General features: G+C 45.4%; 1 protein-coding gene across 1 annotated transcript in view; it reads left to right on the top strand.

Moving 5' to 3' along the window:
- The first annotated feature begins 116 nt into the window (after window positions 1-116).
- DGKI (diacylglycerol kinase iota) overlaps window positions 117-13988 on the top strand; it is a 203907-nt gene continuing 190035 nt past the window's right edge. The window contains exon 1 of the mRNA XM_088521610.1: window positions 117-475. Coding sequence (XP_088377736.1) covers window positions 117-475 — 359 coding nt within the window. The remainder of the gene's footprint in view (window positions 476-13988) is intronic.

The raw sequence follows: 13988 nt of genomic DNA, 5'->3' as shown, positions 1-13988 counted from the left end.
TTAGAGGGGGCGTGGCTTGCCGGGGCGTGGCGGCGGGCGCGCCGCGCGGCGCCCATTGGCCGGCGGGGCGGCGGGGCGGGGCGGGGCGCGGCGGCGGCGGCCGGGAGTTTCCCACAATGCCCCGGTGCGGCGCGGCCGCCGATGGATGCTGCGCGCCCGCGCTGCCATTTGCAGCCGCCGCGGCTCGCAGCGCGTCCCGGAGCCCCGGCAGCCCCCAGCGCCCGCCGCGCCCTCCCGCGTCCCCCCCTCCGCCGCCGCCGCGCCGGGGGAGCCGCCAGCCGCGCCCCGCCGCCATGAACCCCCCCGCCGCCGAGGAGACGGGGGCGGCGGGCGGCGGCTGCCGGGGCGCCGAGGGCGGCGGGGAGGCGGCGGGCGCCGCCGGGGCGCCCGAGGAGGCGGCGCTGGCCGCCGCCGCCGAGGAGTCGCTGGAGGAGAAGCTGCGCAGCCTCACGTTCAGGAAGCAGGTGTCCTACAGGTGGGTGCGCGCCGCCGGGCTGCGCGGGGGCTGCGGCGCCCGCCCGCGGCGGGAGAGGCGCCGGGGCACGGGCTGCTGCGGAGGGCGCCGGGAGCAGCCCCGGGCTGCGCCGTGGGGCCTCCGCGCGCTCCCCAGAGCCACAGGCAAAGCTCCTCCGGGGGCTCTCGTGAAGTGGCAGGTGTCTCTCCCCGCCCGCTCCCCTCTCCTTGCCGGGACGTGTTACCCAAGCGCGAGTGGCTGGCGGGGTAGCGGGGGCTTGTACCGCGCGCGACCCTCCGGATTCGTCGGGCAGCACTCGGGGACAAGCGCGTGCAGCCACCTCGGCGCTGTTCTGCCTGCTGTAACCCGGCAGGGTGATGCCTTGATAACCTGGGACTTGTGTTTGTACTGCTGTGCCGCTATCCTCCGTGCTTCCCACCAAACCCGGAGCTTCCTCCTCCTATAAGCGCACCTGCGTGAATGGCTACCTAATAGAGTGAGTGGGTAACTAACAAGGTCTGTCTGCTTCTTCTGCCACCAGTTAGAGCCCCTCAGTAGCGCTGAAACTGGTTTGAGAAGCTCTGTAAAAAGTTCTCCAGTCTTGCTCGGTTCTGGCTGCCCTCTGGCTGCTTGGCGTCCATGGAGGCAGCTCCTGGTGCTGCTGCTAGGCTGAGCAAGAGCACAGAAAGCACTTGGAGCAGCTCCCTATGGCGGCTTTGCAGGGAAGGAAAGGAAAGAGGGCTCCTAGCTCTGGGTATGCTCTCTGGAAAGCCTTCTCTGACGTGGAAATACTTCTTTAATGTGCCTGTGCCATCCATTTACATCCGTGACAGCTTAGTAATGGCTTAGAGTCTCTGCGTGTGGTAGGCTTTAAAAATGACATAATTGTAGTTTTCATAACTGAAGTTTTATGTAATACTTCATACAGAGAAAGAGATTTTGTAAGGGCTGAGTGTAAAGTTTGGGATGATTCATAGGAGGCTCAATAAGTAACTGATGTGAAGAGTAGAACTTACTGGACCCCTCGAGAACATCCATACCTCATCTCTCAATACTTGTGTTTTTTTTTTTTTTTCTTTCCTAGTGCATGCCATTTAGCAGCAAGTTGTGCCTATTGCAGCTGAAGGTGGGCTATGGAGTTTACAATAAACCTTATAGGTGCTTTTAGTCAGGCTATACATTTTCCCTTTATTTCATTAGTTTGGGCATCTCCTCTTCAGGGGAAGATATTAAAACCTATTTGTAGTGTCACATTTCCTAGATTATCTAGAGCGTGTTAAAGACAGAGGGATTCTTCAGTTTTTCTGTATGGTATATGTGTAAGGGTTTCATAATACATGTTGATAGAAGGAAATGTAAGATTTATTTCTCTCCTCCTCCTGTCCTTCTAGTCCCCCATCTAGACAATACAAGTCCTGAAGTCTCTTAAAAGTCTACTACGAAGCATCTCTCGAGCTAGATGGCTCATTCTCCTTCACTTAGACTATGTGCAAGAAAGGACATTCTTTGTATCTTTGGATTTCCACACTTCTTTTGGAACCGACTTCCTACAAATAACATTCATGCTCTCATCTCCCTATGGAGAGAACAATCCGAGCAGAAGGAAGAGTAGAGTATTTTCACTAAGGACCAATACTGAGCTCTCCTTCCTCTCACCCAGCCTCCTTATACGGCTTCTTTTTCTCTCAGTAAATTATGGTGCTGGAATAAATCTGTAAACATAAAAGATTATAAAATATGTAGCAAAATCTATTTATATTGGCATTTGACCTTCCTTATATGCTAGTACAATAAAAGTACTCAAGGCTCTACATTAGTTTTCAAAAGGCTCTTTTAAGATCCTATCTGTAGGTATATTGACAATGTGCATCCACCAACCTTATTTACACGTCAAAAAGAAACACAGCTGGAACTTGCTTAAAATAATGCAGATTCATGCAAATACAAGTAAACAATTCTGTTGGTGATGAGTGAAGAAATGAAATAGGGTGACTCAAGGGGTGGTCAAGGTATTGCAAGAGGGGAAAAAAGGACGGCAAAGAACAAGAAAAATATTTCCTGTATCAACTGTCTGTTACTCACTCCCTACCATATGCAACCGTGGTTGACCAGAATTTGCCTAAAAAAAAAAAAGCTCCATTCTCCCCCCACTCCCCTCCCCTTTTTTGGGGGGGCGGTTTTGGGACCTAGTGGAAACGAAGCAACAAACTTGCTCTGAGTAATACAGCTGTGCTGCACAGGGAGCTCCAAAATCCTCCTGGCCTTGCAACGTTCCCAGCTATCGTATACCCACCTTGCCCCTGATGTTCACAGACTCATCGTCTGCACCAAAAGCTCTTTGTTGCATCAGGAATAAATGTTGCTTGCTGCTTTCTAGCAGTATGATGCTAGGGGTATCGTGCGGATCGGTTGCCCGGCCAGACCAAACCAAAGTGCAGAGAAGTGGTCATGCGCTTCAAGCGGGCCAACCTACTCAGTATTCGCCTGCTAACAACAGGATGCCAACAGCTTAGCAGCCATTTTAGTGCTAATTTTTATCATTCAAATATAGAATCAAGTATCTGAAAGGCTTTTTGGTATTTATGCTTAGAAGTCTGAACCATGGGCTCAGAAAACAGAACAAGCTTTTTCTCCTGAATGGACTAAAAGTTCAGATCCACCCCCTGCTCCGTGAAGAACTTGACAAATAAAGAGTGAATCAAAGGTGTACCTCTGCCAAAGAGAAACGCTCTCCAAAACCTGGCTGGTTCACAGAGCAATATTTACCTCCTGCACTACTAGGCACAGCTGAACAATTACTAGACACTGCCATAGGAAGGTAGTGCAAAAGCTTTTGTTTCCTTTCAGCTTTTATTATAATTTAGCCACAACCAGGTCCTGTGAGTAACTTCCATATTCTCTTTTAGATGAAGTACATGTCCATGAAACTTTCCCCAAATAACTTCTGAAATAAAGAGAAATTCAGACTACTAAAAAGAAGCTCAATAAGAATATTTCCCCGATAAAAGGAAATAACTTCAGAAAGCCCTGGAAATAAAGCTGCTTCCTGCAGGTTTCCTGCAGGTGCCTGCAGCTCTAAAAACTTCAGCTGGAATGCAGTGCTGTCATTTTATTGGTTTAAGCATTGGGGAACATTAAAAGGTCAAAGGAAACCATAAACAATGCAAATGTTGTAAAATCTCTTAATATTGACTATTTAGAAATCCAGGTAATCTTCGTTAGTGGCATTGAACATAACAATAAGGTCATCCCTTCGTTTAAAGTTGTTATGGCCCTCTTGTGAGAACTTATGTGGAGTTTAGTGAGGAGCTGCCACTTGGGAATAGTTTATCTAAAGAAATGTAACTTAATTTTGACCGAGTGGAAGGAGCTTTCGTGCTTTGCGGTGGACAGCAGGCTTTATTCCTATTTATATAGATGGCTTAGGGTTTTTGAAAAGTAAGGCCATAAAGTTGCGTGCTGTTAATGAGAAGCAATATCTGGCTACTTGCTTGTCCTGCTTTTCAACTGACTAAGGTGAATTTGCCTGTCAGGAAACAATGTGTTTTAATTGAAATGGCTGGAGAAGGTGGTTTTCTTAATTCACCAGGTCTATTGGTAGTCCACTTCCATTCAGAAATGGCTCTGTCTAAAATGAGTGGCTTGAATTACGATGCTTGATGTTTCTCTCTGACTTCCCAAACAAACCTGGGATGTAAGTTATATCCTCTTTTTCCCCTTTCCCTGCATTAGGTAGCTAGGCGAGCAAATAGAAGCCAAGAATCAAACTGTCTTCCCGTCCTGTGCCAAAAAGTAGCCAAGCTTATCACCAGAGTGAGTTTTGTTACCGCTTATGGAGGAAAAAAGTTATGGCATAGAAATCCATAGAGAGCCTTGATTAAAAAAAGCCTTATCACTGTCGAGGTGCCCCGATAACCCAGGGAGGATGATATAAATACCTGAGACTACAGATGCATCTTTAGACCAAAATAGAATAGAAAACATCTATTGTTTTCTAATCTTTCACATCAGTTATTTGCGGAAATGATAATGATCATACAACTCACATCATAACTTTTCAGCAAATATTAAATAGAGTCAGGATGATAGAAGTGCATCCTATTACTAAGATCTCATTATTTTATAAAATATGACAGCATTTACTAGTGTATTGTGAAGACTATAAATAATTAAAGCTGAATGACATTTGTAAAACTAAATCACCCAACACAAACTCTTTGATCTTTTGATTGCACTGCTTTCTCATACTTAACTTTCCTTGCATCTTAATAGGTATCCTATTTCTATAAATTACTGAGGTTATTCTGCATGAAGACAGATGAACTTTTGTCTTCGAGCAAATGTCAAGCAAATAATTTTCACTCACCAGACGAATCTTTTTAAGATTTCCTTACAGGTTGTTAGCAATTTGGTATGTACTGTACTGAGTTGGTACCACCCACTCATAACAGTGACTCTGTTCTCTTTGCCACCTGAAACTGCCATCACTGCTTTATCTCCCCAAATGTGTCACTTCACACTTTTGGGTACAAGAAGGGGCCCTCATGAAACTTTTTTATGCATGAAGTGTTGAGGAAGGAGATGCAAGTTCTGCATTAGAATAAAATGCTGAAAAAAGAAAAAAAAGAAAAAAAAAAAAAAAGCTAGGACAACTCAGAAGCAAGAATAATAGTACTGTAGGAAAGACAAGTTTACACATAGTGCTCTAGCTACAAGTCTGGCCCCCAGTGCCTCTAGGTCACACAAAGTAATGGATGTTTCTTTCCAGTCTAGGCCATTTGTCTTACATTTTGCCTTTTGTAAATGCGTCCAGCAATACTTTGCAAAAGACATATTCTTGAATTATAAGTAAAACTACCTGTCAGCACCAGTGGAATCATGCACATGCTCAGAAGCAGAGAAATGTATCATGGATTTGGAAGGGGGTTGCTGAGTTGGCAGTGAAGTTACATAGCACCAACACAAGCCTATCGATTCAGGTAGACCTGGGTCTGCCCCAGGTGTAAAATATTAGCATGCAATACATGCTGAGTCAGGGAGTGGGATGGCATAGAAAAACCTGTTGTTTGCTTAGTCCTTTGGAATATGGGAGCAGCAATTCCCACTCAGGTGAGCTGTGGGGCTGATAAAATGCTTTGTTTGAAGCCTTGCCAAACTTCTGCCAGCTTTTTATTTGGCAAACTTGGCAAGGCTGATGGGAAGGTGGTGCATTATGTGCATTGCTCCACTGTAAATCTAACACAGCCTGGGCATGAGACGGTGGCAATAATTCTCCAATAATTCTCTCCAAGATATTACAGAAAAGGGAGGTGTGAGCGGGAAGAAGGAGAAAATCAAAGGAGCTTCACCAGTTACAGAACTGACTACAAGGAATTTTGCTTTGGAATAAAATGGAAGTGGAAAGTGGGGTCTCTTTTCAGTGTTGTGTGTTTGTACCAAGTTTTTATTAACCCTTTGTAAGCTGGGGAGATGCATTAGCTCAGTTATGCTATTCACCTGTGTGTCCTGATGACTTCACCTCTGTCCCCACTGGCCCAGCCTTGTGCTTATTTGTTTTGACTGATTTGATCATTCATCAACCTTAATAAACAGAAGCTGTGTCAGTTTTTCATATACCCTGCGTGTATATGGAAAAAAGACAGAAGAGTACGTTAAGAGAAGTCTTTACATATTTTTACATGTACGTGTGCTCGGTCTAGAGAAGTCTTCACATGTGTGAGCGCTGGGTGTCTCCTGACTGTGTGCGGGTAGGGCGATGTTGGGATGAATAGTATCAGCGCGACTAGTGTGGAGGAAGGTTACAGCAGGACACAGGTGCAAAGTTCTCTAGGAAGCTGTACTGGAAAATCATCTGTACTTCCTACTAAATGATTTCTTGGTTTTGGGTGGGCTGTGTGTTTGGGGACCTTGGTGTGGACGTGCTCTGTGTCGAGGTGCAGAAATTTAAGATGAGGGACTGTCATTAGTTATCAGGTGGTTAATGCCAGGGTATGGCATGCAGTTCCCTCCTTTTATTAAACTGTTCTTTCATCTGAGGTTATTCTTATTTATGCCTACAAAATGCTAACCTATTTGCTCATCATGAAGGCCTTAGGTCTCACTGAAAGTGCTCTGCCAAGAGCTCTTTCTAAGCCTGATGGTCATAGATGGTAGGCCCGTCTGAAACCATGACATCTTTCCTGTTGCAGCTCTCATTTTGGGCTATACAGCTCCTTTTTTATTTGTTACTTTTCCTGCATCTCTCAGCGTGGCCATGCTGGTGCACGGTGTGACTGACTCCTCAATGCCCGTGCGGCCCGTGGCGCAGTGCCTCCCAAGTGCCCCTGCACCCCGTTTCGCGGTGGTACTGAGCTTCGATGGGGCCACCCGCTCTGCGCTGCCAACGAGGGAGATGGTAGCAGCTCAGCCAACTCCAAAGGGTTCTTGTTTTTTTTTTTTAATGCCTTTTGAAGCCTGTCATTTGCATTTTGTTTATAAATGAAGTCCCTGTAGTTAGAGAGAAAAGGGGAAATTTTTGCATCAAATTTCTCTAGAGTTCTTCTCAGTTGCAGAAGACCTCAGTTCCCTTGCCTTGGTTTGGAAGGAGACCCATAAATGGTCTAGGCAATAGTGCTTCTTCTCTGTCTCTCTAAGTGGATTTGCAAAGAATGAGATGCTGCACTGCCTTTTTAGGTACATACTCTCACTTACAGGCTACATGTAGCTGTGCAAGGCTGAGACAAAGGAAGATAAAGTCATTTGTCCAAGATGGCACATGGGGTTTGTGTGACAAAGTGGGACTAGACTGTAGGCTCCTCTTCTAGGTTGAAAGGGAAAAGAAGAATCAAGACTGTGACTTTCAGAGAAATCCTGAAAGTGGGGGAGAGGCAGAGGACAGCTGTGCATGAATATTACGGTTTGATCTTGTTATATGTTACAGTAACCCAAGTTTTGCCTCTGCATTATTTGTGCATTGAGCAATGGGAGAGTTAAGCTGTAAAGCATTGCACTAGCTTGAGGCTGCCACAGGATATAGAAAGGTGCCCTGGATCTCTAGAGCCTTCAGCTGGCTTACTGAAATGGCTCAGCATAAAGGTAGATTGGAGGGAAAACGAGAGAAGCTCAGACTGGCACTTCCAGAACCCCTGCCATTTAAGAGCTGTTTGAAGGCCTGTCTGCCTTTATAATTTGCAGGTCACAATGGGAAATCACTGTTTTATGTGGTTTATCTGCCATTTTTTGAGGGGTTATGGCTTCAAATTCCTGCTAGAAAGTTTTCTAGGCTACTGGCATGTATGTTACCTAATACTGAGCCCTGCTGTCATAGACAGATGGTCAAGAGAGACAAGAGGTGTTTCATTTTACTTAGAATATATACTTACCATGCCTCATAGCGGCCTTCTGCACTGTTGCTTGCCCTGGGTACCTGTGGGGATAAATGTGGAATATGAATATATGCAGGATGCAGGTCTCTTGGGCTGCCATCAGCATTGAATTTACCCACTGGGATCGGGAACTTGTGCCTTGGGCTGTCCTATAGTCTCAGCTGGGGTCCAGGTCCATTGCAGAGTTGATGGCTTAGGCTGTTTGGCTTGTGGCAAAGAGCCCTTGGTGGAGAGATGTGGGCTCCTTCCAAACATTCAGGATTTTGGAGGAAGGTGGTTGTCACTGGCAAGACTGCAGTGGGAGATGTGAGTGTTCACTGTGGATGTGTGGTAGGTGAATACCTTGTCTTGCTTTGTATTATCCTCTTCAGATGGATTAAAAAATCTCCATTCCTCCCTAGCCAGTGCTAAGAAGTGAGTCTTTAATGCCTAGCACTAGAGGATGCCTGGCTATAAGAGAAGTGAGGGTTTGCGCTATGACCTGATCCTTTATAGGAAGAGAAGAGCTTCCCACTTTTAATGTATACATGCTTATGTAGCAGTCATTTGAATATTTGTAATTTCACTGATTAAAAAAAATAAAAAATAAAAAATAAAATCTGTACTGGTAGTTGCAATGTCTTTCAAGTGTTTTTGGCTTTCTTAAAAGGAAAATGCAGAAACACTAATAGCTGGATTATACTTTCTAAACTGTATGACTCCTCAGGCAACGTGACCTGCTGGGGAACACTTTCCAAGTGGGGCAGAGATTAAGCTTTGACTGCACAGATTCATGAAAGATGAGGAGTTGAATATCTTAGAATCCCTCTGTGCTCTGAAACTGCCCCCTGGTGCTGTGTGATATGCAGGAGGGGGACCCCCTGTGATGCTCTGAGAGGTGGCATGGGGTTTCTGGGGACTGGAGGAGAGGGCGAGGAAGGGAAATGACTTTGAAGCCTGCTAGCATTAAAAGCTGATGAGAAAATACCTTCCTGTCATGACTTTATTTCATTAGGTTGCTAATGAGTTTCCCCTGGGGATGGTAATGGGGTAGCTCTTATGCTTTTATCCAATTAGTGAATGATCCCAGGAGTATATCCTTTTGTTGTGAAAACACATTTGAGTCTCATTCCAGCTCAAGCACTGCATCCTGTAGGTTCTCTGAAGGCGACGAGGTGCCGTGTGTAGCTGCCTGCAAGGCTAGGTCCTCTGTTACTACTCGCTGATGTTAACCTGATTTATGGCTTCAAAATGATGCCCTGGAGGGCAATGGACTCTCCTATGGAAGTAAGTGAAATGCCAGAGCTGTGAATAAAGTTTCATTATGAGTTTTGAGGTTAGTTGTAAGTCGAGACGTTGAAAGAATTCACATGTTACAAACCATTGTAGACAGGAAACAAAAGAAAAGTGCCTTTGTGTTTGCCTTGAGGGATATCCAGTGCTGGTGTGTTGTCAGCTGCTTGTGCTCGTAGGATGTGCTGCTGCTGGTGCTGTAGTCACCTTCAGGTTTTAGCCTCATTTAAAATGACATTGAAGAAGGAATTAGCAGCAGTACCAACGCAGCCCGCACGTTTGTTTGCGGGTGGTCTTCCATTAGCTGAGAGGAGCTTACGCTGTTCTTTATTTTTCATTTCGCCTCTGCAGGTAGCCAACAGTTTCATCTGTCACTTCTCTTCCAGAGCAATATATTTCATTTTGGAAGGGATGGTTTCTCACTATATTTGTTTTGTTCCTGGCAATTTTTTTACTGTGGTAGAATTCCTGGACTTTGTTATTATTTTCTATTTGCTCCCTTCCCATTCTTTAGCATGTCTCTGTGCCCTTTTTCCAGTCCTGGAATGTACTTCTGTCGTTTCTCTGCTTTCTTTCTGACTCCTGCAGATACCCTGGTGGTCTGAGTGGGTTTATGTACCTGGGGCTGCGTGGTGCACTGTACTGTTAGCAAAGAACAAGCAGGTACACAAATACTCTGCATCATGCTCTATGAGATTATGTTTACATTTTTCAGTTTTCTCTTTTTTTTTTTTTTCTGCTTCCCATGGCTAGCCTGTGCTTTGCAGTCTGGTACTGCATCTCTGATGGTTTATTATCAAGATGTTCATGAGCTGCATCCTTTCCCCCTTTACATTTGCAGCCCTAGGGTTTTGCGAGCCCTGCTGTGGAAGAGCATGGTGCAGGGGTCATGAGGTGGTTATGTCCATCTTCTTTCTGCAGGTGGAAATACAGATGGAGACTGGTTTTAAACTTGTCCCAGGCACCGTAATGCAAACCCGTGGCAAAGGGCAGGTGGCACCAGTTGCTCTGCTGAGCTTTGTCCAAAGCTGCTGAAGGGATGCTGCAAAGCGCTCATGTTGCTGCACAGTAAGCAGTTAGTGCTGGGGAGGCTTGGCCGTGGTTTGAACACAGCAGCACTGCGATGCCAGACACGCTCTTTTTGTGGTCTTGCAGATCTTATTTTGCTATGTACTGTCCAGACTGAAACAGTGTTTTTCATTTCACAAGTCTGAAGGGAGCCATATCATCATTTGATAACTGTGCTGCGATGCAGAGAAGCCAGCAAGATTGTTGAGCATTGGGATATTTGCTGCCTGCCTTGCCAGCTCTTGGTTTCTCTTCTCCGAGCAGATCAGAGGGAGGGATGACTAGTGCTGGCGGCGATGCTGGGGCAGTTACCTGGACTGAGACCAGTGTGACACTTCACGTGTCCCCTCCCAAATCCCATATACCCTGTTTAGAAACTGCTAACTTGGCACTCAAGTGATTTAGGAGTGACAGTTCTCTCCCACATTCCTGCACCTTCTTTTAAAAGAAGGGGAAATCTTTAATTGTTAGCAGGGACAGCGTGGCCAGGAAGACCACAGGTATGCTCCAAAGGGAAGGCTGGCTCGAGTGAAGGTTTTCTGGAGAGGACACTGCTTGCACTTACCCCTTTCCCAGGGATGGTGCGGGCTCTCCTGGCCCATTGCGAGCTCCTGCTCAGGTCCCTGCCTCACCCAGTGCAAACGTGAGGACCATCAGCAACTCAAGCCAAGTGCAGCATTTCCATGCGTTAGCTACATTCACTCCAGCCTTTGGGAATAGTTTCAAGCTGGCAGAAACTCCCTTTGAAATGCTTCCCAGGGCACGATGGACCCAGAAAGCTTGTGTGGGAGCTCTCCTTCTAATGACAATGAACTGCAGAAACCTTGTATGTGGGTCGGTCTTGTTTGTTTGTTTTTACCTTTTCTTATTTTGAGTGGAGCCAATTTCTGATTCTTTCTCCTTTTCTTTTTTCAAAGACATATACCTGAAATATCTCCACTGGCTATTTCTGGTAAATGGAAGTGATCTCTAGAGCAGGACCCACCTATTTTTCATTTTCTCATATGTAATCTATTCAAGATGAAGCGATGTATTCCTTCCAGTTTTCACCACAAATAAAAAATGCCAGAGATCAGGTAACAAAGAATTTTTAAGAAAAGCCTCCCCTAATCCCAGGGCTGGGTAATACTGTTTTCTTTCTTCATCCCTATCTCTGTAGCACAGAAAGGGAAGTAACAAAATCTAATTCTATCACTAGCTCTGATAGGAATGTGAAAATATCCTTAACCTGTTCATGCTGCCTATGTTTCCAATTCCCTGTTTTCTAATGGAGACTTTGATCTTGGCATTCGTATTATTACAATTATACCAGTAAGCCACAGCTGCTGAACCCCCTGTATGGGGGGGCGGTTCCTGCCTTCTCCCAGCTCCTGCTGTCTCCCTACTGAAACAGAAAGTATGATGACTAATTTTATGAGGGAGATCAAGAGGAGAGGGGGCAGCTGACCTGTGTTTATGAAAATGCTGGGTTCCTACCCCCTGCCTTTCTAACTGCTCAAGGCCTGTGTTTATTTGGAGAAAGTGGCAGCACAGACAGCAGCTGTGGAAGCTTTCATCACATACCGATTATGCGCCTGCCCTGACTTAGCAGAAAAAAAGTCAGTAATTCACTTTCCTTGGCCTTTCTCCTGGGATTACTCATGTCTTTTGCTTCCTAAAAATTGGAGATCATCATCTTTCACACATGAGCTGCCAGATAGCAGAGGGCCTTGCCTTTCTGCCACCAATGACCTTGTTTTGCTACTCTCTGCAGCTGTGTATCTTACTAAATGAGCTACAGCTGAGTATCTCCTGGAGGATGTGGATGTGGGCCCACAGCTGGGTCTGGAAGCTCAGGCATATGCCTGCTTCTCCTGTCTGCTTCAAACTGATGGCTCTGTAGGTCACTGAAAGTAGTTTCAGTCAGTCAGTCCTTCAGCTGACTGAGAGGAGACATTTCCAACGTGACCCATGCTGAGGGGCACAAGCAGTTACCAGATGAGGTGTGGAAAGGCAGGGCAGGTTGGGAAGCCTGGCCCAGCGTGCGCTGGGTGGTGCTTTGTAACAGCAACATCTCCAAGCTTGAAAGAGGCCATTAGTGCCGAGAAAGGAGGAGAGAGAGGAGAGAAAAAAAAAGGGGGGGGAGGGGGAAGGAAATGATACAGGGTGGAAAATCATGGCCCAGCTTTCCCTGATGCGCTAAAAAGACTGAAGGGTGAAGGGAAAGATGCTAACTCACCTGTGGGAGAGCAGCCTCAAAAGGCTGTTCCCTGGCTAATGGGCTCTCCTGCCCTCTTGCACTGGCAGCATGAGAGCTGCGGGCAGGAGATGCCCCGTGGCTCCTGCTGTGCCCAGGCCGTTGCTGTCACTCTCTGCGTGGCAGCCAAGCCAGGGAGCCCCTTCCCTATCCCCTTCCCTGACCCCCTCCTTGCCTCCAAGTGTCGAGCTGGAGCTTTGTTTCTGATTCAGTCGCTCTGAAAACAGTGTCACAATTTGTCAGGTGCAGAGAGTGATATTTGCTTGATGGAAATGTTGGCCCTATTGTGAATCAATTTTAACAGCTTTTCACAGCAAGGTTTTAAGACAATGAGGTGAATTTACTACACATGCAGACAAAGCAGCTTCTATTATGTATAAAAACATAAATAATAGGAGAATAAATGCAAAACAGTGAGATGATCTTAAATAATCTCTTTGGGGTAGCATTACTGTCTTGCAGGTACACTAGTACACATCAGCATGTGCCTCTAATGGCAGAGCTATATACACAAGTCAGTGCAAACAGGTACGTCTGAAGGGCTCGTTCCTAAAGAGGCTAAGCTGTGGGTATGTGCAAAAACACAAGAGATTGCACAGATGCTCTGTAAAGGATCTGTTCAGAGAGAGCAGCACAATGGGAAAGTGCATGATTATTCCTTAAAATGAGGCGATATCTCATTCTAAATTAAAAGAGAAAATTGGGCTTGAGGTAATAGCTGTGAAGGTACCATAGCATATGCATTCGTTTGTAATTCAAATTTGATATAATAAAGAAGGCTGCCTGAAAATCTTCCAGTGTAACTTTCTAAGTTTTGACATAATGATATTTTCCAACTGAAATCTCCTGGGGGAGATGCTAATTTTGTTTGCAAAAAAGTAGATGAAAAACACATTTGGTTATTCATCTTAACTCATAATGCTATTAACTGAAATAATAAATAGTTCATTCCGTGGAATGCCTTTACGCTGAATTATTTTTTGTTGCTTGTCTCATTCACAGGAGAAAAGTGTTTTTGCTTTGATTTGAAATATCATAATTTCCTAAAGGGTGGAAATCCTGAATTTTTAGACCAGCCAAAGTTGTTATCTGGTAGTCTCTGTGGAAGTAGCTTGCTGGTAATTAATTTTTGATGATAGAAATAAATTGTAATAACCACTTAGTGTTAATCAGCACCATGATTGTGAACCTCTTCTGAAGGACCAAGGACTGGTTGAACAGGGAAGTGAACTTGCCCTCTGACTATTAGCAGGAGCCCATTGATGTCAAGGTTAAAGTGTATTACCATGATAATATTGAGTAGTGGACTGACCTACGATGGATAAACAGGTCTTTTGAGGGTGAATGTACATAAGATGTATGCTTAAGTTCTTGTTTTTTTTTTCCCTCCCTTCTTTTTCTTCTCTTTCTAAGGATATTCTGTGTCTGGAAGTCTGTCTCTGGAGCTAGTACTAGGTTCTACCCTTTTAGTACTGAAAAATGAGATTGCCACTTATTGGATATTAACTTACCTCATAAACAGGAGGAGGCTGAGCTCTGATTTTAGGGCTGGAAAAGCTTCTGTCCGCGGGAAATATTTATCCGTTCTTCTGTG

Source organism: Tinamus guttatus, unplaced genomic scaffold, assembly GCF_059628265.1.
Source record: "Tinamus guttatus ecotype Peru unplaced genomic scaffold, ASM5962826v1 Tinamus_guttatus_pri_ptg000125l, whole genome shotgun sequence".
Classification (NCBI taxonomy): Eukaryota; Metazoa; Chordata; class Aves; order Tinamiformes; family Tinamidae; genus Tinamus; species Tinamus guttatus.
Note: the sequence above shows the minus strand (reverse complement) of the source record. Positions and strands in the feature narration are given on the sequence as shown.